The 26,859-nt window shown below is 41.0% G+C and overlaps 1 protein-coding gene across 2 annotated transcripts in view; it reads left to right on the top strand.

Moving 5' to 3' along the window:
* itga10 (integrin, alpha 10) overlaps positions 1-26,859 on the top strand; it is a 31,785-nt gene that overhangs the window by 1,007 nt on the left and 3,919 nt on the right. Inside the window, exons 2-16 of one of the 2 annotated variants that reach the window (XM_085176616.1) lie at positions 10,415-10,526; positions 10,655-10,764; positions 10,864-10,952; positions 12,998-13,112; positions 13,233-13,360; positions 14,044-14,192; positions 20,469-20,619; positions 23,177-23,342; positions 24,552-24,625; positions 24,711-24,855; positions 25,416-25,564; positions 25,708-25,851; positions 25,989-26,195; positions 26,276-26,406; positions 26,609-26,775. In XM_085176616.1, the coding sequence (XP_085032742.1) occupies positions 10,415-10,526; positions 10,655-10,764; positions 10,864-10,952; positions 12,998-13,112; positions 13,233-13,360; positions 14,044-14,192; positions 20,469-20,619; positions 23,177-23,342; positions 24,552-24,625; positions 24,711-24,855; positions 25,416-25,564; positions 25,708-25,851; positions 25,989-26,195; positions 26,276-26,406; positions 26,609-26,775 (2,037 nt within the window). Of the gene's footprint in view, positions 1-10,414; positions 10,527-10,654; positions 10,765-10,863; positions 10,953-12,997; positions 13,361-14,043; positions 14,193-20,468; positions 20,620-23,176; positions 23,343-24,551; positions 24,626-24,710; positions 24,856-25,415; positions 25,565-25,707; positions 25,852-25,988; positions 26,196-26,275; positions 26,407-26,608; positions 26,776-26,859 lie in introns of both variants that reach the window. The other variant, XM_085176614.1, reaches the window with a different exon arrangement.

Here is a 26,859-nt window from a genome sequence, read left to right as displayed (position 1 = left end):
TGTGAACACAAATCTAAGTATATTCATCTCTGTGTAAAACAAGGCTCTGGTGTCGCTCCACTGCCCAGTTCCTTACCCCTCACTCAGCACTCTCTTACTGGTGATTAACCTCCCTCAACTTTAAAAGACAGCATGTGCCAGTGATGGTGTGGCAGCCTCCCTGAGGCCCACTTAACACTGTGTGACAGTAAACTACTGACCATGAAGACATTCCTCAGATGATTTTGTGCTTAAAGAAGGAAAGCAGGCATCTTAAAACACCTGGACACACTCCATTTGCCAAATAAATCAAAGGTAAAGGAAGCTGTGCCTAAAGAGTACCGGTTCTTGGTACAAAGTCAGATCCTTTAGTAAATCTATCACATATGTTTGAACTGAGGACATATTTCATTTTTGTTGGAGGTCTCCAGCTACCATCAGATATATGTGTACTCAGAGCCAAAAGGTTACCGGTTCATATCCGCTTATAGCTGACACATACAAACCCTGGCAGCTGTGTAACACGACCTCACCGGCCATATCAGCCATCTCTTAGACTTGATGTCTAAAGTTCCCCTAATAGGGTGCCTGTGCCATGTGTGTTTCTTCATGGAGCATGAACATCAGCTCCCCTTCAGTACTCATGTTCGCTGTGCCACAGAACAAACCGAGACGTTCCCACCCACCAGAAAGAAAGTGAAGAAAAAGGCCATTGTTGTCTGCATACTGATGCAGCTGATAAGCAGTGGTTAACTGCTGCCCTACGCCATGCAACCACGATGCAAAATTAGATCAATAGGCGTTGAGATTATGTTTTGCAAGGCATGTTAAATCTGTACCTGTGTCAAATCACACACAGTCGCTGAAGTTAATCTATAGAATGAAATGTTGCCATTTGTGGTCATTTGTGGCAATTTGTGGCAATTTGTGGCAATTTGTGGCGTGATTATCCACGCTGCCCATTTTCACCCTTGTTCAGACCCCAAGGAATGAATGAGGAATGCATCGGGTACGAATGTTTCACGCTTTACACTCACCGGCGCATATACCCTTCATAGAAACACCAGCAGCCTGTGGTGTGGTTTTACACATTACACTCCATTACACGTTTCAATAAAGCATGAACAAGCCGACGTTTTTTTCACCTTTTTAACCATGTAGCCTCTATTTTAATTCGTGCAGTAGCTTAGTGTTTACGCTCGTCCCTGCGTGTGAGTTTGTAAGCCTGAGCATGTGTCACACAGGAGCATGTAGGTGAGTGAGTATGTGTGTAATGTTAATGGCTTCAGCAGAACTCCCCTGATGAGGTCAGCAGGCATCTCATGTCTGTTACACTCTGCTATGCTTTTACTGAGATGTCAAACACAGGTGTGTTTGCATGTGTGTGTGTGTGTGTGTGTGTGTGTGCATATTTCACTCTGTTTCACTGCTCATTCATAAATCCTTGCTATTATTCTCCCAGCTATCTTCTTGCGTGTTTTCTTTTACTCTCCCATAATTCGCTGACTTTCATTCCTACTCCCCCTCTTATTCGTCCACCCCCATTCCCCACGAGAGGGTGACAGAGATGAGAACAGAACACGATGGAGATAATGGAGAGAAAATCTGTGAAAGGGTGTAAGAAGAGGTGAAGGAGGGAGAATGAGTGGAGGAACATTATGAGTCACTTCTATACAGATGACAGAAACAGACTGAATAAGACATCTCTGCTCAAGGACATTTCACAGAGGTGCTGTAAGTCAGACGTGTAAATTAAAGAGGACAGGGATATACATCATTGTCTTTAGTTAATGCTCTAAATGCTGGCATGTCTCTGTAGTCCCCCAAACACTGTAGTGCTAAGTTCCATTCCTTTTGCCTGACATGTGCACACACATGCACATACATATACTGTACTACACAATCGCAACCATTCACATCAAGCAGCAGTAGCGCCCAGAGCTGAGTGTGTGGTTGAGAGAATCTGGACTTAGTTTGGCTTGATAAATGTTTGCCGGCAGTTGTCATGGCAATGGGTGGTCAGACAGCTTGTGGTAAAGTGTCATATATAAACCAAGATGAAAATACAACCAGAGGACAGGGAAAACAGGGAATGATGGTATAGTTTTCTGGAAGCTGCAGGGGTTGAGACAGGAGATTTGTCCTTGTGGTGCATTTATAGCGTGTGTGTCTGCTCATTTTATAGCACAGTGGGCAAAAAATAAATAAAATGAGCAATTTAAGGCTCATGAGAGAATGAGCTAAACACGAGGATAAAAGAGAAAATCAGTAGCAGGAGCTGTTATCAGATCCCTGCTTTGATGTGGGAAGAAATCTGGAGTTGGAGTGTGGGTGACATTGTCTCAAGAAAAGAGAGAAACAGTTTACTGCAGTGTGTAAGACAGGTGGTGGGTGTCAATCTGAAAGAATAGCTAATTGCAAAAAGCCTGGGAAAATGGATTTTCTTTCTCTGGCAAGGGAAATAAAGACTGCAGAATTATTATACTGCTGCCTACGCGGATCCCCAATGCTGAAGCCTGTTAAAACATCTGTGTAGAACTGGATAGATGCATGAGGCTCATCTTAGTCACTGGAGGCTTGGATAAAGAAATACTGGAAGCTTGCGCTGATGTGCAAAATCAGCAGAAACAAGACTTAAGGGTCTATAACCATGCCAGCAGCTCTGTGAGGCAGTGTTTGAGACAATGCTCATTGGTTCTTCCAGTATAGACGACTAAATATAAACACTTTTAGAATAACATAGTTAGTATAATAGACTTTTTTATTACATCATTTATATCTCACTCAATTAACTGTAAATGTGTAACCAGAAGACCTAATTTTGCGAAAATAATTACATTTTATTAACATCACTGCAATGCTATTAATACTTAATGATGAACTAATTGATCAGTTGATCTAAAAATTGGTTGTTGTTTGGTGCAGTTGGAAAAATTATGTGTAAGCTGGTCATCGAACTGTTGGGATTTTCTCTCTAATGTTGTAGGATCATTACTCTACACTGTAAAGCAGCTTGAGGGAACTGTTGTTGTGATTTGGAGCTACACTAAATCGAATTAAATTGCACGTTTATTTGTACGGGCCAATAATCAGCCTTCTGTTGTTCCAACATCCAGTATATCCCCAAAAGTTGATTCTGTTCATCCGGACGTAGAGTTTTCAGTGGGAGAAACGTTTTGTCACTCATCCAAGAGAGGAAACATTTCTCCCACCGAAAATGCTACGTCCAGATGAACTTTTGGGGATTTACCTGCCTGGATGATTAAGCATGCACCAAAACATCCAGTATAAGTCTCTGAATTTTTTGTGGTGCAGTGAGCTCAGCAGGTTAGGTTTGTGTTACCTATGTTAGGGTCATGTTGGTGAATTGTCTCATCTCGCCTTCCCTCTATCTTTTAATCAATAGAAACCTGCTTAGTGAACCATAGTATGACCAACTTTTGTAAAATGCCCATCATTTTTTATTTAAAAAAAGAGAAAAAGAGTGAGACTATAAGCTCAGCAGGAAAGTGCTTTCAAAGGCCAAGTCAGGAGTCTTTTTACAACCACATTTATCTTCCCCTTATGGCTATTATAGGGTCAGAATCAATCACAGGGCTAATGTAGTTTATGGCCAGTTTAGAAAACACAAACAATTTAGCTTTCATGGACATTGGAGGGAGCCCAGAAAGCTACAAGAAGAACATTCAAATGATAAAATCAAGGGAACCCATTGGCAGCAGGTTTGAACCCGAACCCTTCTTACTGTGAGGTGACAGGTTAACCACTGCATCACTGTGCTGTTCTCATCCAGTTGTCGTCAAGGTAAATTACAACCAATAAAGTCAAACTCAAAGTGGTGACAGACAAAAAGTCTCTGCGTGTAATAATTTATTGACATAACTTAATCTACACCAGAAAATCTGCTGTTGCCATGTCTGAAAACCTCCATCTTTGTAGGTGTATGTGGCGAGTACGTCTATGTAGATAAAACCAGACGAAATGTGTGTGACAATGCAGTTATATTACAAGAAAGACAATCTTTAGAGAAAAGTGAAGAAGCAGGTAGAAGAAACTACAGTGTGTGAGAAAAGCATGAGCAGGGACGGAAAAGAAACACTGAACATATCTAGTTTCATTCTCTAAACCAAGTGGAATCCCAATCTGATTGGCTTGGCGGAGGTACAATCCTGTGCAAAAGTCTTGATTCGCCCCTCGTTTCTTTATATTTTGCTGGGAAACTGAGAAATACGTGCAGCGATTTATTGAAATATGCGCAAGAATACGTGGAAATACAGTGTGTAAGGCACAAATGAAGTTTGTACAATTCTAATGAGTTTGAAGGTCAATATTTGATATGACCACCTTTATTGTTTCCACAGCCTGCACTCTCTCAGGCAGCTTTCATGTCATTCAAAGCTTTTGTTCTGTTTTCCATCAAGAAGATCACTGCTTCACTGATGTTGAGGTCTGGGCTCTGGGGAGGCCAGTCCATGACTCACAGTGCTCCTTTATGAGGTTTTCTATCCAGGTATACTTTTACTGCATTGGCAATGTGATTGGGATCATTTTCATGCTGGAAAATCAGGCTTCTGGCTATCAGATGCTTTCCAGATGGTAATGTGTGGTGGATAAAAATCTGATGGTACTTTTCTGTGTTCATAATTTCATCAGTTTCAAGATCTCCAGCCCTACTCTCTGAAATGCAGCAAATGCAAAAACCTCGCCACTGACCTTCTCCATACACACTGATGAGAATTTTAACAATAAATTTCAAATTTGGATGATCACTCCATCAGACCTGTTGCCACTGATTTTTCTTCCATTTCTTGTGTAATTTGGTAAAACGCAGCCGTGTCTTCAACTGAGACCAACTCTGATTAGGCTTCAGTCATGTGTCTTTGCTGGCTTTAAGATAATGCTGTGGCACTATGACACTACGCTGACACAAAAACAAGTTTTGAGCTAATAGCACTTGGGAATCATTTTGCTGGTACAAAAATATTATTTTATGCCCGTCAGACCTGGCTTATCTTACATTTTTCATTGATTCGAGTAAAAAAATGGAAACAAATAATGCTTGTTCATACAGACTCTTTGCAATAAAGTGTCTAAAGATACAGTTTAAAATGAGTGCTTTGCTAAATTGTCCGTTATGTGTTGAGACAACACTGGTTTATACTTTGGGTTAACCTGAATGATTTATAGGTCAGTGTCAAGTGTTTTAAAAGCAAACAAACAAATATTCTTCTGAAAAATTGTTAGATACAAGGACCTGACTAAAAATGAGTGAAAAAGCAGCCAATGTCCAAAGAAAAACTTTCAGACCTTCAGAAAGCTCGGAGAACTATTGCTCAACACCATTTTAAAAACTTTAGGAAACTGTGGCTCCTTAGAAGCAAAGTATAAATAATTGAGGAGTGAGGCAAGACTTTTGCACAGAATTGTAACTGTCTGTGTTTAGTTGTGGGAAAGTACCTGGACACAAGTGTGTAAGCAGCTGTTTCATAATCATGCCACCAGTGTTTTGGTCTGCTTCCCAGTCTGGGGGTACTGGAGAAGTTACAGAACTGTTACGAAGGAACTGTAGATGTTGCTAAACTGCTCAGTAAACTGAAGCCATTCTGAAAGCCCATTTTAGCAACCACATCCAACACACCCTACAAATAACATACAGTAGACACACAAGTGGGACAAGTTAAATACCGACTGTTGAGAGCTGCAGAGTGTGTCTCAGTCTGAACTGAAAATAATACACGATGACTCTCTTTAATCTATGGGGAACTGTGTAGGCAAGAAATACCAGCTGGCTCATATCCTGTAAGCTACTTTCAACCACTTCAGTGGAAACAGGAAATACATATATATCTGCTTAAATGTTTGCTTGACAACATTTTCTTTAATTTGTATTGTCCATTACACACTCAGTCTATTTATGGGTGTTTGGAAATAACCTGCTATCTGCTACATGTAGCTTGAAATGCAAAAGATGAAGCCAAAATCAGATAAATCTCAGATAAATTGCATTTGTTTCACATGTCACGTTCAGCGTATGTCACCTGTATGTACACTGAAAAAAGAGAAATGCTGGAATAACTTAGTTATATTACGTCAATTGGTAATGCATGATTGAGTTATTAAATAATAAGTCAACCAGATCAACCCAACACAAAGCATAATACGTGAAGCTTAACTTGGGTGCTTTAAAAATACCAAGTTAAGGGACCAGGCTCTAATTTCAAGTTGACAGAAACCCCAAAAAATACACCAACCTCACTAAAGCATTACCTCAGCTACAACTTAAATACTCCTTGCACAGTGTAACTTAAGAGTCACCAAAATTTGGATCCATGACAGAATTTTGTTCGAGTCACCACTAAACACAGGCTGAATGAAGAAAAGTGCAGAAAGCCTGGTTTCTAGCATTTAAACACAAATTTAGGGATTTGTGAGTTTGTTCATGACTTCTCCAGTACTTCCTGTCCTCCACTACATCTCAAAGGTAACTGTTGCCCTTTCTCCCTCACTATGTGACAGCTAGATACTCAATACTCGCAGTAAATGATGACACTGGCTGTTCTGTTATGAATGAAACAAATATAACTTGCAGTTGGACATGAAGTTGCTCACAACAGCTAAATTCTGCTTCTACTGTGACGGCCACAGGGCTGACCTTGTTTTCTTTGTTGCCTTTGTCTGTCTCTTCCGGGTAACTGGTGGATGGAGCAGACCCAATTTGGGATGTAACATACCTGAGCAGCCCTGCCAGACCTTCGTGGGGGCTCTTTTTCTGCTCCTCTCTTGCACTCACTCGTACACTTACCCTGCATATACACTGATCTGCTGACAACCACTCCTACTAATCTTTGGTTTCTTTGCTTTATTTAATTAAGCTATTTACAGTTTTTCTCCATTGGTTTGGCTCATTTCTTGAAACAGAAATTACATTCTCAAAACTCTAAGATCATTTGGCAAAACACTCTTACAGTTTAGCACAACACTATAGCTCACCTGCAAATGCTCATATCTCTTCCAAAACTGTTCACTCAGGCTTCAATCTAAATCTCTTTCTCATTTAAACAGTCAGTGTCTCCAAAATGGCAAAGATCCTTCTCAATAGCTTTGGCTCATTTCTCGACACAGATCGGACATTCTCATCATTCTTGGTGCTTTTGTCAAAATAAACCTGGATGGTTGATCACAACAACATGGTCCACCTGCAAAAGCTCATATCTCCCCTAAAACAGTTCACTCATGTGTCAAAACTACATTTCTTTCTAATCTGAATAGTCAGTGCCCCCAAAATGCATCATCCCTTTGGCATTGTGTGAGTACTGCCATACAAAATGTTTAGATGTTTTGTCACTATGGCAGAGGACCAACAATATACAACAGAAAAGAGTAGCCTCCAAGGTTTGACATCACAGATTGCACTCACACTACCAAGGAAATTATAACCATTTTTTATTCACACGCAAAGAAAGTTTCATACATATGTAAAAAGAAAATGTACATTACAGTAGTAAATTGTATGAACACAAAATCAAAAAACAAGGACTTATTCAGTGGTTGCTGTACTAATTCTCTCGCTGCACAGTGACTGGAATACTACTCTAAACTGTATGAATTAGGTAATTCCATAGTTTACAGTAATTTGTTCAATATATTTCTTGTCATATTTAGTATCAAAACATTCCACTAGTCCTCTCCACCTGCTAGTATAGACCTACCACTGTAGGCAGATGCACACAAAATCTCTACAGTAAGTTATACATTTTTTGCCTCACGCATAGTGCCCTGTCCTATATAACATATAATTCCATTATAGATTACATAGAGTACATACCTGTTTTCCCTGCGAAAGGTTTGGATGATGGAGGAGACTGTAGAGCAAGGCACATTAGGCTGCACTCGACGACCTGCCTCTGACATTGTGAGGCCATGGTTTATGACATGGTCTATAATTGTGGCCCGAATTTCATTCGGGACAGCACAGTGTCTTCGTGCTCCTCGGCCTCCTCTTCCCCCTATTCCTCCACCACGCATTCTCAGTCCTCCTCTTCTTCTTCTTCTTCCTCCTCTTCCTTGAGGAAGAACTTCCCCTTGTCCGTTTGCTTGGCCTTGTCTATCCATGTTCAGAGATCGGACTGGCTCTGGTCAAGCTCTATACATCTGTGTTTGGCAGTACACAATCATGGAACACACCTGCGTGTGACACCTAGTTTCACCTGACTGTCAATGACTGTCATCAGTTTATCAAATATTCAAAGAAATTCATATATGGTATTCATGGTATTATGTTCTTGACCAATTTTGACAATTGAACAGACGGTTGTGCATGTGAGTACTTATACAATGAAATCATGCTGACATGTTTTGGAGAGAATGATCATTAGACTGAGAATCAACTAATCACTTTAGATCTACAAGATCTATTCATTTGGAAAATGTGCTAAATGTGGGCTAACTGTATAACTGTAGGCTACTTGTACTTAATCATTTGCAAAGATGCACTGAGACAATTGAGACATGTACTAAGGCATTTGCCATTTGATAAAATGAATGAGAAATGCCATTCTGTTGTGAACATTTGCCAAGAGGTTTAGAGGTTTGTCCATGTTATTTTGAGAATGTAATTTCTGTTTCAAGAAATGAGCCAAACCAATGGAGAAAAACTGTAATAGCATCCTAAAATGACGTGTGTGCTCTCTCTTTTTGAACCAGGGTAGTATAAAAATCCCAAGATGCGATCTTTCCATTTTAAATAATTTGCTTTAAAAATGTTTTTACATTTTCATCGCAGGATGTTGTGTTTACACAGTAGTATAAGTGTAGACTACAGTGTAGACTACAGTGTATAGACTGCAGTGTATAGACTTTTGTTGCCATGATGCAGGTCTCTCTTGGAAATGAGATTTTTAATCTCAATGAGATTATTTACCTAGATAAATAAAGGACTAATAAAAAGTATATTAGTGGGTCACTTATGTGTCAGGTGCTTATGAGGAATAAATGTATATGAATTAACAGTCCAGGGTCTGTTTTTCTGCTGCACCCAGTTCAATCTTTTTTAATGTTTCCCTTTTAAAATGATTCAAATGGAAGCTGAAACATCTGTGTTATTTATTTTCAGGCTCTTTGACTCCTAAATCTTTATTCACTTAGTTTAGCTCTGATCATCAGCACCGACCAGCTCAAACATGCTTCAGCTTACATACAGATGTAAACAAGTCAGTGAGCTACCATCTCACTGTGTCTCCCTCACTTCTCCCTGTAAGTATGAAGGGCAGGCTTGTGTGTCATAACAGGGAGCTCACTATATTTAAGAGTTTTTCTAACCCACACCCTTCCTTGCTTTGCTTCTTCTCTTCCCTCTCGTCTCCCTCTTTCCCCTTAGACTGAACTCTCTTTTTCCTCAGAGACGGCCTTTGGTCACTTTGTTTATCCATCTTTTTGACACCCCCCTACCCACCACCCCCTGTCCCCTCGAATCCTCTTCTCCAAGGCCAAGACATGAAATAATAATCTTACTCTTCACTGTAGCTCTAACTACACGTAGTGCACACAGTTGTCCAAGTTTTTCACTGGCCTTTGACAGCTTATGAATAAAGTTTATGTAAGTGCATTAACTTTAGTGCTCCAGAGCAAAAATAGATGAATAAATAAAAAAGCATAAGTTGGAGAGGTAGATGGAAGGATTTATATTTGTACTAGCATGTCGATAAGGTTGTGGGTTTTAATCCAGGCCAGGAGTTTGAATGTTCTCCTTGTGTCTGTGGGGGTTCTCTCCGGGTACTCCAGCTTTCTCCCACAGTTCAACATGCACGCCAGGCTTTAAGAGTAACTGATTATTCCAAATTGGCTAAAAAGGTGAAAGTGAGCATGAATAGCTGCCTGTCCATTGTGTTAGCCCTGCAACAGATTGGCTGTACCCCACCTCTCACCCTATAACAGTGATACACTACAGCTCCAAGTGGAAGAGGATGGATGGATGCTTTAAAAGTTATGGTTTTAATACCATTACAATTCCAGCATTTTCCCCAGTTACAGTTTGTATACTAAATCAACCACCTAACTAACTGGTTAGTTTAATATTTAAAATCTGAACTTCAAACTTTTCTTTGAATGCACAGCTTCCCCCCTATAATTTTTTATGTGAGAGAAAAAAATCAGACTGGGATCTGCAACATTTCATGGGGATTTTGTTACCAATGCCTTGTCCCAAGGGACTCTGAATGAGAGGATTAGCATTATCTGTTTGTAGTTTTAATGTTATCCATTAAAGTGTTTGTTCTTGTTCAGCTTGATTCAGTTGATTTATTTGCTGAAATATTGGAGCATGCCACTTTTCTTTGTGGTCGTATTATTTAATTGAACAAAATTCAGTTAAGTGAGCAAAGTTTTGTTGTCTGTTTTTGTCATCAGTGTTTAAAATGTTCTTTGTCGTGTCTTCCAGAGCTTTGTCAGTGTTTCAACATAGATGTAAAGCACCCGCGCATATTCACCGGTCCAGAGGACGCGCTGTTCGGTTTCTCCGTCTTGCAGCATGAAGCAGATGGAGAGAAATCGTAAGTCTGTGAGGGAGACAGTCAGATATAATCTAATGGAACCACACAGTCATAAATAAACTGTCATAACATGTACACAAAGCGGGCGATGGATGACATTTTGATGATGAATGAATTACTCCGTAAAGGATGCTGGTTGGTGCTCCCTGGGACGGGCCGCCCAACAACAGGAAAGGAGATGTTTACAAATGCAACGTGGGACGGGAGAAGAACTCAAGCTGCAAAAAAGTGAATCTAGGTGAGAGAAACTATGAGTTGAAGAAAATATGCAGGAAAAAAAATCCTCAATTCATGTTTGGATTTGTTACTTCAATGCTAAGATGTTTGTCTCGCTCAGGTGAGACGGCTCTCCAGAACGCTTCAAAAAATCTGAGGAATTCTCACTTGGGAATGACCCTCACACCAACTTCACCTGATGGCTTCCTGGTATGTGGCATCAACACTGAAAAACGGGGCTTTTTATTTTTCCTACATGGGCAGTGGGTTGATGGGTGGGAGCCTGAAGGGATGTGGTCAGACCAGGTCGAGTTTGTTCAATAGAATTCTGATGAATTCGCTCCCTTCGAGTGTTTTTAGTTGAATTTAGATTTGACCACAAGCAGTTCACTGATCCTCCTCTTTCTTTTCTTTAATTTTGGACATGCATTTGCACATTTACATAGTCTGGGGAGGTGTTTTAAACCCATTTCCAAACAAGTGGAAAACATTCAAGACAGTTACCAATCTTCTCAGGAGTGCAAGTCACAGAAAATTCACTTCAAAGTCAAACTCTACAATGCTCAGAGAAACTGCAAAAAACCCAAGAGCCACATCTCAGACAGTACAGGCCTCAATCAGCGTGTTACACAGTAAAGTAGCTAACCACAAGACTTCTAGAGTAATGTCTATTTAACAGATGAGATCAAAGTGGAACTGTTTGGTCATAAGTCTCAGCACCATGTTTGGTGAAAACCAAGCACAGCATATCAGTGCAAACACCTCATACATACTGTCAAGCACAGTGGTGGAGAGGTCATGATTTGATCTTGTTTTGGAGCCACTGGTCAATAGTCAATAGCTGCAGTATGTCAGTGTGCTGGTTGTCAATGTAGGTTGTATTTAAATAGTTTTTCGAACCTCGTGAGGACCACATAATTTGTTTTATGTCCTGATAGGTAAAACCTTAGAATTTAAGGAGGGTGTATTTTCCTTTTACCATGACTCTAATCAATGTGAGAACTTACAGAGCTTGTAGTTACTGACACAATAACCAGACATGAATGATTCAAAGTCAAGCTGATGAAGTCAAGTGCAAAGCAACGTTTATGGACAGAATCTAACTCGAGTTTAGGTTTAAGACTTTAGCTTTTAGACAAACTTCTTGAAATCTTACTCACTCATTTATCCTAATTTCTGCACTTCTGAGGCTTCTGGCTTGCAGACCCACACACTTATTGCTTTAGCGAGGAGACAGCAGTTTGTGTTACATGCCTTCTTTGTGTAACTCTGTGTGTATGTTGGGCAAGTGTGCTTGCGTGTTTTGGTATCTGCCAGGTTTTTTACTGCTTCTTCGGGCGTGGAGTCGTGTACAGTTCAAAAAACACTAGCCAGCTTAGGCGGGTTTTTTGTGTGCGCGTGTGCACAGGCATGTGTGCGGGCATGTGTGTGTGTGTGTTTATCTTAACCCCAGTGGTCAGGTCTATAACAGGATCGGAATGCGTCTCCGGCCCTTTGTTAATGACAGACCTACCAAAAGCCATAGCACCTCTTTCGCTTTTCTCAATCTTCTCCCTCCATCGTTTCCTCCCATCCCTCTCTCTCCATCCTTTCTTCTCTGCCTGTCTGTGTGCCTGAGGAGAAACCCTTCCATAATGACAGGGCAAGAAAAACCAGGATGTTTCTCTTTCTCTCATTCTACCCCCACTTCACCCCACTTTCAGTCTCCTTCTTTTGTCTTTCTGCTAGCTTCTTTTTTATCTCTTGTCTCTGCACTCGCCCCTGTTCTTTCCTCTTGGTATGGAAAGCCAAATAAACGGCGCGCTTTGAAGGCAGAAATATTTTTTATTGGGTGCCCCCTCCCCAACCTCCTTACTCACCCTCCCCACATTTAGCACAATCAAGCTCATACTGGTCTTGTGCTCCAGCTCTGTGAAACCGCTCATGACAACTGTGACTGCCAGCGTGTCGACAATAGTCTCCCTCCTTCTAGTTTTTCCATGACTTATTCCCTCTTGTGACTTGTTTTCTTTTTGTTCCCTATCTGCCCTGATTTAATTGTTTTCGTTTTGTGCGTTTCTGTGTGTGTTTGTGGGTATGTTTGTGTGCGCATTTCCATGTTTTAAACTCTTTGATACACATCTTGTGCACGTAAAACAAACAGTGAAAAAGAATAAAGTCTGTTCAAATTAATTACAGCTACTTGTGAAATTCACCTGTAAAACAGATGCTTGTGTGTGTGTGTGTTTGCGCGCGCGTGTGCATCTGTTTTGCAGGCATGTGCTCCACTGTGGTCACAAGAGTGTGGTACATCTATGTTCAGCACTGGCATCTGTGCCTCAGTCAGCGATGACCTAGAACCAAGAGAGACTATCGCTCCAACAGCACAAAGTAACTATACTTACACAAACACACACACACAAACACAAAAAACCCACAAAGTGCGGCAAAGAAACATGTTGCAGGCCTGCTTCAATCAACCAAACATTTCTAAACGTCCATATCTGGCAGGGTGCCCGACGTACATGGACATCGTGATCGTGCTGGATGGCTCCAACAGCATCTACCCCTGGTACGAGGTCCAAAACTTCCTCAGTAACATCCTCAGCAAGTTCCACATCAGCTCAGACCAGATGCAGGTAAAACTTCAATTCAGTGTGTATTTGCACAGCCGATAAATATTATTTACACTAGTAATGGAAACTTGTGGGTTTAAATTTGAGTGAGTCTCCCACTTAAATATCTGGAACCTGTTAGCTGCAGCCCAGAGCAGTAAGACAAGCTAGTCCCTTGAATGAAAACATGCTGACAGGGACGTATTAGGAACCAGTTTGGCAAATATGTCCAGAAGAATAGTTGGAGTAATGTAAAGGGACGTGAGCCCAGCTCACTTGAGGTTGAAGGGGAATGGGAGCTGGGGGTTTTGGTGATGGTGTGTGTGTGTGTGTGTGTGTGTGTGTGTGTGTCTGCGTGAGTTGGGGAGGGGAAGTGAGGTTTCTAGTGACATTATTCAAAGCAAAGCAACTAGAAGAGTGAAAGGAGAACTGAGTTATGAAAAGGGGAGGTGGGGGGTAAGGGGTAGCAGGCAATGTGAGGTGAAGAGGAAATACCTCTGGTTTTTGAATGAATTCAGAAATCCCCCAAGTGCACTGTTTGCTTTAAGAACAGGACTGGTACTTAAGGAGATAGTTCAACCCAGAAACAAAAGTCTCAGATGTTGCTTTCCACAATTATGTGCCGGCACAACCAATAACATGTGGCATTGTTGAAATGCTTGTGTGTTTCTGTACGTGTGTGTTTGCCCTCGTGTGTGCATATTTAGGTTGGTATTCTGCAGTATGGTGAGGTAGCTGTTCACGAGTGGTCTCTGAAGGACTACCAGACCACACAGGAGGTAGTGGAGGCCGCCAAGAACATCAGCCGACAGGAGGGACGGGAGACGCGCACGGCACATGCTATTGAAAAAGCCTGGTAGGCATGGCAGTTTACTAGTCAGGGATGATTTTTCTCATTCTAAAGCATGCTGTAGATTTGGCAGGTTAACTGGAATCTATGTGACGCTTTGGTTTTTGTTTGTAACAATAGTTGGTGCTTATAAATAGATCACTGTATAATTTTCAGTTATAATGGCAATCAGATCTGTTTTCTTCTTCTCTAATTTCCTTTCTAACAATATGCTCCATGTTTAATTTATGGAAAACTATTAGATTTCTCATAATGTATGACTTAATGTATGATCTTTCAGCCAATAATTTAGTTCGGACAGGTTTACTTCTTGAGTTCATTCTCACTGATTTCAGGCAGCTGTTGTAAGCAAAAAAGCTGAAACAAACCACTCTACACTCCCTATACATAAACGGTTAGTGCCCAACAACAATTTCAGAAGTAGCTGGTTTCCAGATGGTATTGCATCTCCAACATAACTAGCTGATATGCAGTTCCAAACCTCGACGGAGGCTCCACTCAGTGTCGAGGGGTGTCCAACTCCAGGCCTCAAGGGCAGGTTTTAGATGAGTCCTTCATCCATCACAGCTGATTTAAATGGCTAAATAACCTCCTCAACATGTCTTGAAGTTCTCCAGAGGCCTGGTAATGAAATAATCATTTAATTCAGGTGTGTTGACCCAGGGTGAGATCTAAATCCTGCAGGACACCGGCCCTCGAGGCCTGGAGTTGGACACCCCTGACCTACATATATACTAATGTTCACATGAAGCAAAAATTTCAACTATGAATGCATCACTTCATCAAAACTGTTTCCACTCATTTTCAGTCCGTTTCTTCTGTAGTCTGGCATACCTCAGTCTATTCACCCTGTTTGACTTGCTTAATAATGGCTTCTCAACAGCCACTGAGACCATTTCTGATGAGGATTCAGTGAACAGTCAACTGATGATCCAGATGCATTTCTCAGGTTCTGTGTCAGGTCTTTTTAGACACCATTCATCTGCTCTAGAAAGCTTTTTGGGCCTGTCACTTTTGCTTTTTTCCTCAATATTTTTAAGGACACAGTGCACACCTTGCTAAGAAATGCAATCACCTTTGGGTTTTTTTTGGCACAGGCTGATAATAACAACAATAACAAAGCAATTTAAAATTATTTCTTTGCTAAATTGTTTGTTTGATCGTTTGAAGGGTAAAAATCATAAGTCAGTGTTAAGCAATTTAACAAAAAAAACCCTCTGAAAATGATCAGGTACAAGGACTGAAAATGACTCAAAGATCAACCAGTGAAAAACATTGAAAGACCTTTGCTTAAGACCACTTCAAAATTCAAATAAAAAATATATAAGGAAATAAGTGGTGGTTTAGTACAGTGTGCAAGATCAAATCCAGATAAAATGCATAAGGGACCTTTGAGGCAGTCTTCTATAACTTCCTCATGGCTGCACTGTCACCCAGTTCCTCCACACATCCATCACTTTGTAGAGGTATGTTGGGGGGCTTTAACGCTGGTAACCCAAGTGTAAAGAAGTTGGCAGGTCAGTGAAAAATCTTTCTTTTCAAAACAAAATTCCTCCTTTATTAAAGTCATACCCACATAGAGCACCACACCCAGACCTGATGTGTGGCCGTGACTGTTATTTTGGTATGTGTGTCTCTGAGCACGCACACACATTCACACAGGTAATTGGAGGGTTCCTGTTTTCTGGTACATTTAAAGGTAAAAGTTGGACATGTAAAAGGTAGTGGAAAAGCAGTCCCTGGAAACCAGTATAAGGTCTTAAAGCTTTTTACTTTAAAACGCCAGCGATGGGAAATCCAGTTTTTGCTTTCACTGTAACTGTCATCTTCGCTCCCTGCCCAATGTGATGGTTGGGCTAAGTTATATGCTGTATATGTGTGTCTAAGTGTAAACGAGTAAAATATAGGCATTAACTTGACATTAAGAGGCGGGACTATCAAAAGATAACTTCTAAACTAACTCTCATAAACATATCTACTTCCACTCTCACATACTCATGCACAGATGGACAGATAGCAGCCCTGGCACTGGCAGGAAAGTGACGGGGTAAGAAAAACAACGAGATTAGCTGAGCTGGGCTAGCCGGCTGCTGGCTCAGCACAGCTGCAGGTGTGGCATGACCTGACCCAGACTGGTCAGCCAAGTAGTTCTGCTACAGCTGTAAAAATACACACAGAGACACGTACAGTATGCACGTGCACACGTACACACACATATTGAGGACTCATGCATAACTTGTTAAATTCATGGAGGATGCCTTTTAACTATTCTTTCAAGACTTGACAGTTACAGCATTTGTTCCCTGACCTCCTGACCCCAACGTTAACCTTCTTCACTGTGTGTTTAACTTTCATCCTTTACCCCAACCATCTCCTTATGAGAAACCTAACCCTAAAATGAAGCACTTAGCTAAAATAGCTCCCGAAAGAACAACAGAAGATTTCGAGCTCCTGGGAGAGCGGTCGGTGCAGATTTAAACTGATCTTAGACTTTATTCACACTAATGCCATAAAAATCAGGAATTTCGATTTGACTTGAAGTTGACTGCTCTGAGGCTTGGCATATTTGAGAGCTAACTATTTGAGGAGGAGAACTATTTGGGACTACTGGAAAGAAGGAATGGTGGTTTATTCAAAAGATTAACATTTCACACCTAATTTGGTAGAAATAATCTGACCAGATCTACTGTGCGTAACTTGATAAGCATGCTATAAAAGTACAGCTGTGGGAAAATGCACAAAGAAACCCCCCAAAATAAAGAGATTGTGTGAGCTAAGCTAGCTAGTGTTAGTGAAAACTAATCACAGAGAAGGACTTATTGGTGGCCAAATTCAAGGCAAACGTAGGACAGAAATGCTTCAGTAAGTCCTCCAACTAAAAAATCATATCAGCTATCATCTGCTATCATGTGACACGACCTATGAAACAACACATAGCAGTGTTTCCACAAAACACAGTCTGCATTAGGAGCAAAATGATGGGTAGTATCTCACCTGCTGTTACATTATCTGTTGGTTTGTGGAACCCCTGCTTTCAATCGTTGACTTTTTTTTTTCCAGAAAAGTTGGGTTGCTGACAACAGAATGCAATCATTTGTAAGTCTCAAAAATCCACATTTTATTGACAAGAGAACATAGAAAAGGTATCAAATATTCAAACTGAGAAAATATATTTAATTTGAGGAAAAACGAGGCCAGCTCTGTGCCTGAACTCTTACTTTGAAGTCTTGCTGTCTAGTAGCTGCAGTATGGAGTTTATCATTGTCTTGCTGAAATATGCGAAGCCTTCCCTCAAAAAAAAGAAAAAGAAAGAAACCGTTATATAGGTAAAGGCTTTATTCAAATGCAGCTGAGAATAGGAGAGTCTTCAACCTGGATTTAAATAAACTGAGTGTTTCAGCTGATCTGAGGCTTTCTGGGAGTTTGTTCCAGATATGGAGGATAAAAGCTGAATGCAGCTTCTCCATGTCTGGTTCTGACTCTGGGAACTGATAAAAAACCGGATCCAGATGACCTGAGGGATCTGGAAGGTTCATACTGGGTCAGGAGGTCACTGATGTATTTTGGTCCTAAACCATTCAGAGCTTTATAGACCAGCATCAGAACTTTAAAGTCTATCCTCTGACGGACAGGCAGCCAGTGTAAAGACCTCAGAGCTGGACTGATGTGGTGCATGTTTTTGGTCTTAGTGAGGACTCGAGCAGCAGAGTTCTGAATGAGCTGTAGTTGCTAAAGATGAATGCATGGACTAAAGATGAATGCATGGACTAGTTTTTCCAGGTCCTGTTGAGACATCAGATCTTTTATCCTTGAAATATTCTTGAGATGATAGTAAGCTGACTTTGTTATTGTGTTAATGTGTTTTTCTAAGCTTAGGTTTTTCTAAGTTTAAGTTTAGTTCTGCGTCCATCACTATAGCTTTAAGCACTGGTGTTATCTTTTCAGATGTGCAAGCTGCCAATGCAATAGATACTCATCCAACCCAATACCATCAGAGATGACATGTTTGATGGACCCTCTCAACGTCAGATTTCACATTTGGATTTGTCTGATCACAGAACAGACAGAATCTTTTAATGCAGTGCTGCCTGAGGGATCACAGGGGTCCTGTTCTGATTTTCAGCCTTGTCCCTTGCACACAGAGATTTCTTCAGATTCTGGAGACACTGCAATCTCATAGAGTAACAACTTATCAATAAATAGACCCATCCCAAAGCATTCTCTGCTTTATTATCTGTTGGACTCTAAATAGGAGAATGAATCACCAAATGAACATCATGTTATGTTAAAAAAGAACTGAAACTGGGAATCGAGGTCATAAACTTCTTATAAAAACTTTAGTGAGGTATTAAATTCATTGAGGAGCAGGGTAGTTTATTCATAGAGTTCAACACAGTCTTACTTCTTTTTGCAGCCAGGAGTCACTCAGCCTCACTCTGTGTTTCAGCTGTGACTGTCTGGAAGTTTCACCCATTGATTGCTTTGGTTTTTACTCTCGATTTTTAGGCACAAAAATGACAACATTTGCAGATTCCGTCCCATATCACAATAATGACACCACCAAACATTATGCATGTGCTTCTTCACTCTGCTAGAAGAACTTTAACTTTAAGCTCACAATAACAGCTCGCATGAGGAACATTTTTTGTCTGTGGGAGGAAAGTCAAGGACTTGACCTGAATCTGACTGCCACTTGTGTAGTCTAGTTACACACTTTACCTAAAACTTGATTGTTTTGTATCTCCTTGCATAATGAAATGAGACTAGTACCAGACTAGAGTACAATTTGATTGCAGACTAGATGACTGCTTCATTAACATGAAGTAACCCATCTAGAATTGGATTTGCCACAAATTTTTTTTTATCGCTCCACCCGTCTGAGACGCACACCATTCCCTTCTACACACACACGCAGAAAAACAACTAAAGTACACACACACAAACCGCTGTGCTGTGTCATTACCACACTGCTATGACTCCATAAAATGGCTAGTAAATACAGCCAGGCCTCCCAATTAGCTCCCATCACTTTCTCTGCTCTTTCATCTTCCTGTCCTTCTTTCTCATCTGTTTCTTGCTTTTCCTTTTATTTTTCCTTTGTTTCTTACCTGTTTTTGTGTCTCTTGTATCCTCATTTTCCCCAATCTTGTCTCCACCACTGCTCCCCACTCTTCTGTCGTTCTTTTCAATCTTTCCCATCAAATTTGTTCTGCTGTATAATTCACAAAATTTTAACGATAAGCACAACGAAGTGGGTTTTGCACTCATAATGTTTGATGTAATTTTACTGCCTTTGTTCTTCTTGTTCTTATAATGAAAACTTATAGTTTGCATTATAGTAGCATTATTGTCATTATTCTCCATTCGTGTGTTTGTAGTTTTTCTGTTTGTTGCTTTTTTTCCTCATCTTAATGGTACTTTTCTCGTTCATTTGTTCCTTTTCTTTTAACTCCTCTCCTTTCTTTCTCCTCTTCTACTCTGCACCCTATGTAATTTGCAGACTGCATAGGGGAAACTGTTGTTTTTAACTCAGAGTTTCTTGCGGCTGACCACAACGTTATATTTAGTCAAGGGCTGGAGTTAGGCCTGAAAATGACTGAGTTCACTAGCAGTGACTTCTCTGCCTCATTCACTCTGTGTGTGTGTGTGTGTGTGTGTGTGTGTGTGTGTGTGTGTGTGTGTATGTGTGTGTGTGTGTGTGTGTGTGTGTGTGTGTGTGTAGGTGTGTGTGTGTGTGTTAGTCTGAGGCGCTTGAATCAGCTCCCACTGAGAACAGGTTTCCTCCAGACAAACGGGGTGCAGCTCGGGTCTGTTTGTGTGTTTGTCAAGTTTTCGTCTGTGTGTCATAGCACAGCTGGACTGGAATGCACAAATGTGGTTCTTGTGTGCAGTGACACATCCACACTGCATGCCGTGACCGGTTGGAGTCAACTGGCAGCTGATGCATGTGTGTCAAGTTGGACTAATAAAGTTGTGGAAAGGTCCAGCTGTGACTTCGGCCACTTATATCGCGCTCGATGAAAGCAACTCAAACTCAGTGTTTTTACTAGCTTTTCTTTTTCTCAGAGAAATGCTTAATATCGTGTGTTATCTTACAGAGGATGTTTATTTAAATTACTTGATACTCACTGGTAGCCTCCCTTTCCATTTCCTAGCTACACTTTGACTCCGTTTTTCTTTCGTTCTCCGCGTCTCAGATCTGATTCTGTTTCACAAGATCTGTAAGACCAACTGACGTATATTTTTTTTAAGCTTTATATGTCTCTCTTTCGTTCTTTGTAGCACAGAGGCTTTCAGTCCTGAGCGTGGAGCGAGGGAGGGTGCCACCAAGGTGATGATCGTAGTCACAGATGGAGAGTCCCACGATTTCGATGAACTAAAAGGTGCTCTGGAGAAGTGCGAAGAAAGAAACATCACCCGATATGCCATCGCTGTGAGTGCATGTTGTCCAATATCAGCAGAACGATAATCTTTGGGGGTTTATTTGACAATTTGTGCGTTTTGTGGTGCTCAAATTGTTGATTCAGAAATTCTTTCTACAATACTAATAAAAAGACAACTAATCGACGCCATATGCAGGATGTGTAGCGCATCCCTGGCATTCCCCACACATTATGTGAAAGTGGTATAGCAAATACATACACCCCGAATGAACCAGACAATATCAACACCACCCCACCCCAAAATAACTCCAAATTACAAAATGACCCACTTGGGTCTACTAAAATAGCCAACTGGGAACAAAAACGCTTCCTTTCCAGCCCCACCCGACCCCCTCAACACACAGAAAAACACCGAGTGGTGGCGTGGTTTGTTTTTGAGAGCCAGACAGACTCTAGTTGGCAGGATTGGTTGCAGACCCCTCCCTACCCCACAAGAGAAGCAAACGAACCTAAAGGCTCCGCTGGAACCGCAGAAGAGGAGAACATGAGCCAAGCATGCAGGAAGAGTGGCAAAGGGCCACTTTGGAAACAGATGTAGATTAGAGAAGATCAGATAAACTGATCACTGACTGGAGAAGCTTATTTACAGTACGAGTCAGTTACAATAACTTGTTCTGTTGAAACAACGAGTAAGCCCTACCTCTGGAACAATAAATCCTGCAGTTTAATCAAGCCATCATCAGTGAATATTCTCCCATTTCTCCTGAATCTGCTTCTTTTAATGTTTCGCTACAGGGAAACATCTAAGGAACTAATTTCACTCTGTTCATTAAGCAGTGGTGGGCCAAGATAGAAATGTTCTTCTAGCAGCTTTTAGTGGTATCAGAGCATGCAGATAAGTCTGTAGTGTTTCTGTGATTGTTAAAGGAAAATGTTAAATATTCCTTATAATAGTTTGAGCTATAATCACAGAAATCTGTTACTTTGAGATAATTATTATTTTCTTAACATGATAAGAAGCTGGATCTTCCACTTTATTTTACAACAAAATACTTTTTGTTCAACATTTTTTGATCCATGTTTTTCCTCTTATCCACACTCAGCCTGCATTGGCTCTTTGGCCCACCAAGGTGATTCATTAGTCAGCATAAGAACCCCTGGTTTGGTCTGTTAGGACACCAGCAGTTCCCAGTTATGACTAAATTCAAAGCACAACCGATTCTGGTGATACTGATGAATCTTTTTGAAAAGTTTTGAATGAAAATAATTAATCAGCCAAACTAGTGGGCAAACTAACGCCACTCTGAAAATCCAGTAGCAGCTATTACAGCCACTGTTTCTCTGGATAACAGTTTTAATATAGACCATTTACCACACTTAAGGAAAGTGTGTGAATCATAGAGAAAAATGTCTCTTAAAAAAGTACAAAAGGTTTGAGAAGTACAGATGAAATTTTATTGTGTCTATGATACCAGAAACTCTTTGGCTCCAGAAATCACCTGGAGAAAGTAATAAAATATGCTGCAGAAACAAAACACTTTGTGAACCACAGTTTCATGGAGGGAATCAAACAGGTAGTGACAGATATTTAAGGTGCTGCTAGAGCAGACATTTTATACACAGTCACAGACTTAAATATTGAAAGAAAGAAACAAAAAATGGCTGAAGCAAATGACAGTGAATGAGGTGGGTTTGGTGGTTTGAATGTTTGCCCAAAAAAGTCAAAGTGATGAGAGGTAATTATTGCTTATAACAGCAGCCATGTTTTCATGTTGCTCTCTGTGCTGCAGTCCGTGTGTGCGCGCAGTGAAAATGGCTCGCCAAGGGGGTCGGAGCTCTCAAAACAAGAGCAAAAAAAGCGCCCGGTCACTGAAAACTGTGTTTTATACATCAGTGCAGCCCAGAGGCTAAAGCATTTAGGCAGCACCGTATGTATGGAAGCTTGTAAAGTGGAAACAAACCAATCAGAAGAGTTACATTTACTTTACAGTTCGTCTTTCCCTGTTGCCCTTTTATGCCCTACTGCGAGAGCTCGCAGTATTTGGCAGTCTGCGTGGAATTTCTCAACTTCTACAAGTTCATAATGTACTTATTTATACGTAGGCTCGCCTTATGTTACACACTGCACCCCTGCCCTTTGAAAACAGAGGATTTCCTTAGTTTGCTTGGCAGCTAAAGTCACAGGGGGAGATCTTGGGTTTGGTTTCTCTTATGGAATTTTCTCATTTGTACTTCAGGCGTTAAGCCATAAGCCTTTGCCGCTGCAGTATATTCTCTGGATCAGTCATCTCTTCACCTCGCAGCTAGGCCTGTGCTCCTCATTTACAAATCTCTGGTGGCTGCCTTTTTCTTCCATCTTATGCTTTCCACTCGATTCGTTGACTTTGGTATCACTTAATTATTGGTAAATGACACAGAAACTGGCACATCTCCAAACTCAGTCGATTTTAATGATAGTCACAGCAGAAACATGGATGAGCAATTGCTCTGATACCTGCTTGTATACATCAGAATTTCATCTGTGGTCTTTCATCAATATTTTGTTGAGCTTGTGTTATGTGCTCATTCATTTCCCATGTGGTCTTTTACCTTTCTGACTTTCTTCAGGTCCTGGGTCATTACATCCGGAGACAGCAAGACCCTGAAACTTTCATTAATGAGATCAAGTCCATCGCCAGCGACCCTGACGACAAATATTTTTTCAATGTTACGGACGAACCTGCGCTCAACGACATTGTTGATGCACTGGGAGATCGCATCTTCACTCTGGAAGGTGACAGTGCCTTTCAATCCACATGGTTTTTCAGCAGTTTACCTGCTGCGTTGTGCTGCATAAAATGTGCTATCTGTTGCTCACAAGCAAGAAAGACTGAATGGTCGCATAGTGCTGTGAAAAAGTCTTGAGTCCTCAGTGAGAGTGAGGACTTTCTTTTACATTTTCTTGTACATTTTTAAAGTGGTCTTGAGCAATAGTTCTTCAGGGTTTTCAAAGGTCTCTCAAAGTTTTTCTTTGGACATTGGCTGCTCTTTTTACTAATTTTCAGTTTGGCCCACGCACCTGAGGAAAGTTGTTTTGTTTGTGAAGCCAGTTAATAATGACATATGAATCATTCAAGCATAAAAAAGGTACCTGACTCAATGGATGAACCAGTGTTGTGTCTACACATAACAGACAAATACATAAAAATGTTTCCCCATTTCTTTGAATATACAGAAAAAAATGTGCAGTGAGTTCTTAAAAGTTTTTAGGAAACTGGACATGTGTAGAGCAAAAGAAGCAGTGCAGGGGAACAGTTTCTGAAAGTCCAGACACAGGACAGGAGAGATCCACCTGATCCACTGAAGCCTCATCAGAAATCAGAAAGTTTTTCATCCAAATTGTCATCTATGTGTACAAAGCAGACCAGGTGAAAATGAGCCTCTATAAAATAAAATGGAGGCCTTGAACTCCAACATTAGTGAAGCACTGTGGGATCAATGTGCCAGAGAACAGAACAAAAGGCAGAAACATCCAAAGAAGAGCTCCGAATGTCCTTCAAGAAGCCTGGAGAACTATTCCTGAAGACTGCTTACAGAAAACTTGCCTATGAGAGTTCAGACTGTGTTAAAGAATAAATGTGGCGAAATTAAAGAAATGATAGCTGTCTATCTGTCTAATTGGCAAAGAAAACTACATAAGGAAAGAAATGTGTGGGGAGGATATACATGGGAGAACAAAGCAGTGAAAACTGAAAAAGGGCATGTTCAGCATGTTCAGCTGTCATAGTATTTGTGGGAAGATGATAGGAAGGACGATGAAAAGCGATGCCACCCTTCAATGTTCAGGGAAATCTGAGAGGAAGAGACAGGAGAAAAGGAAATGTCTGCCACCTCTAGTGTCTGTCTTCAGTGTGAGTGAGGATGCCAACGATGAGAAAGAGAGAGGAAAGGGAAGGGAGGAGATGGGCAAAGGAGCACGGAATGACTTGTTTTCCTCCTTTAGGCACGCTGGGTTACAACGAGAGCTCGTTCCACATGGAGATGTCTCAGATCGGCTTCTCCACGCACACTCTAGATGTAAGTCCAACTTTAATTCTTTGCGAGCCAACAATTAGTTGAGTTTTATCTCTGCACATCTTTCATTCCCTGCTCCATTCTTCAGGATGGCATTTTGTTTGGCATGGTGGGGGCCTATGACTGGGATGGGGGTGTGTTGAAAGAAGGAACCAATGGGCGAATTGTGCCATCCAGAGAAGCCTTTGAAAGCGAGTTTCCTCTGGAGCTCAAAAATCATGCTGCTTATTTAGGTAACCACACATCATACCACCAAACATGACTCTGAATGCTTTGTTTTTTGCACTTACTGTGTGTGGTATTGAATAAAAAATAGAAAAAATAAAAAAACTATCTTCATTGGTGAAAAAAATCATGTAATGGCGCAGATAAACGCAGATGACCATATTAAACCATACTGGAGAGTGTGAGTCGTCCCCACTCTCCTAAAAAGAATAGCAAATATTGGTTTATAAAATATCAAATAACAACTTTTTTCAAACAAAGTAAACATTCCTGGTCTTTCCGTTTAATATAAGATATAAAATTATTGCCAAAGTGAGAAGCTTGGACCTTTTTATGGCCTTCCTGTAGCTGATAATTCAGGTCACACTCTCAACTGCATGAAGTGAATGGAAATGGAGGACACATGACTACAGAAATGTAGCCGTTTACCTAATATGAATATTTTATTCATATTGATTTTACTGGCATTGCAATGGATCGAAAACACGTTACAGCATTAATGTGACTCTTTAAGAGCCTTAGATTAGGTTTTCAGTGCTGAATGAGGTGTGTTCATATGCGTTTCCAGGTTACACGGTGACCTCTGTGATAATTGGTGACTGGAAGAGGGTGTATGTAGCTGGAGCTCCTCGATTCAAACACAAAGGCAAAGTCATTCTGTTTGAACTCAGCGATGAAGGCGATGTCAACATTGTGCAGGCGCTTAATGGAGAGCAGGTAAAGCCCTTGTTTGAGTCTCCCTTCAGTTTGTTTTTGCTTTTAATATTTCAGCAGCAAACAGTAGGAGTCTGATTTCTCTGGGTTAAAGCAAGTGCTCCCCCTGCTGGCGATAAGATGAAATAACATGTATCTGTGTTTAGATTGGCTCGTATTTCGGCAGTGAAGTGTGTGGGCTAGACATCGACCAGGATGGCATCACTGATGTCCTTCTGGTTGCTGCTCCAATGTACCTTGGGTCAGGAAACAAGGAGGCTGGACGAGTCTACATCTACACTCTCAATGGAGTAAGACCTTCATATCAGTTATTATGAAAACATTCCTGTCATATACAACAATGAGTGATATCCCTGTTTTACTTCTACTGGGTCTCCTGTTACCATCCACTCATCTTTCTTTGTTTCCTCCTCTTTGTGTCTCGCAGGAGGACATTTTTGTATCCAATGGAACGCTGAAGTCAAACAATAAGTCCCAGGATGCCAGGTTTGGTTATGCACTGGCACCCACTCCAGATCTGAACCACGATGGCTTCACGGATCTGCTGGTGGGAGCCCCACTGGAGGATGAACACCGGGGGGCCATCTATGTTTATCACGGAGCCGGTATTTATGTCATCCACAACTATAAACAGGTATCCCCCTTTTTACAACTGCAAGTTTTACTGGTGCATCTCAGAACTCAGACTAATTCCTGCCTCTCTCCTTATCACAGCGGATAGCTGCATCATCAGTTTCCCCCTCCCTGCAGTATTTTGGACGAAGTTTGAATGCTCAATTGGATTTGGATGGAGATGACCTAATAGACTTGGCAGTGGGAGCGCAGGGAAGTGCTGTACTGCTCAGGTGGGTAGGATGAAAAGTGTAACAGGCAGAAAGCAGTGCAAGCAGTGTTAGATAATGGAGCCACATAAAACATAACTTGTGTATCATCTATAAACAACAAGTTCCCACATTTAGAATCATAACAAAAATCTCTACTGGCTATTACAACTGTGCACATAAATGGATAAATACTGCTTTTTGAGACTGTCCCTTCTGTCTCTAGCTCTCGCAGCATCGTCCAGATCAATGTGAGTCTGTCCTTCCAGCCGCACTCCATTAATGTCATTCAGAAGACCTGCCAGAGAGGAGGCAGAGAATCCTCCTGTCTCAATGCCACCGCCTGCTTTACAGCCATGTCCCGCTCCCCAAGACCACGCAGCAACAGTTTTGGTTGACACATTTATATATTTATATATATTTTATACATATATGTATATATTTTATAAACCCTACATTAAGTAGCATATCCATGGA

The sequence above is a fragment of the Neolamprologus multifasciatus genome, chromosome 11 (assembly GCF_963576455.1).
Source record: "Neolamprologus multifasciatus chromosome 11, fNeoMul1.2, whole genome shotgun sequence".
NCBI classification, from domain to species: Eukaryota; Metazoa; Chordata; class Actinopteri; order Cichliformes; family Cichlidae; genus Neolamprologus; species Neolamprologus multifasciatus.
This window is presented reverse-complemented; position numbering and strand designations above follow the sequence as displayed.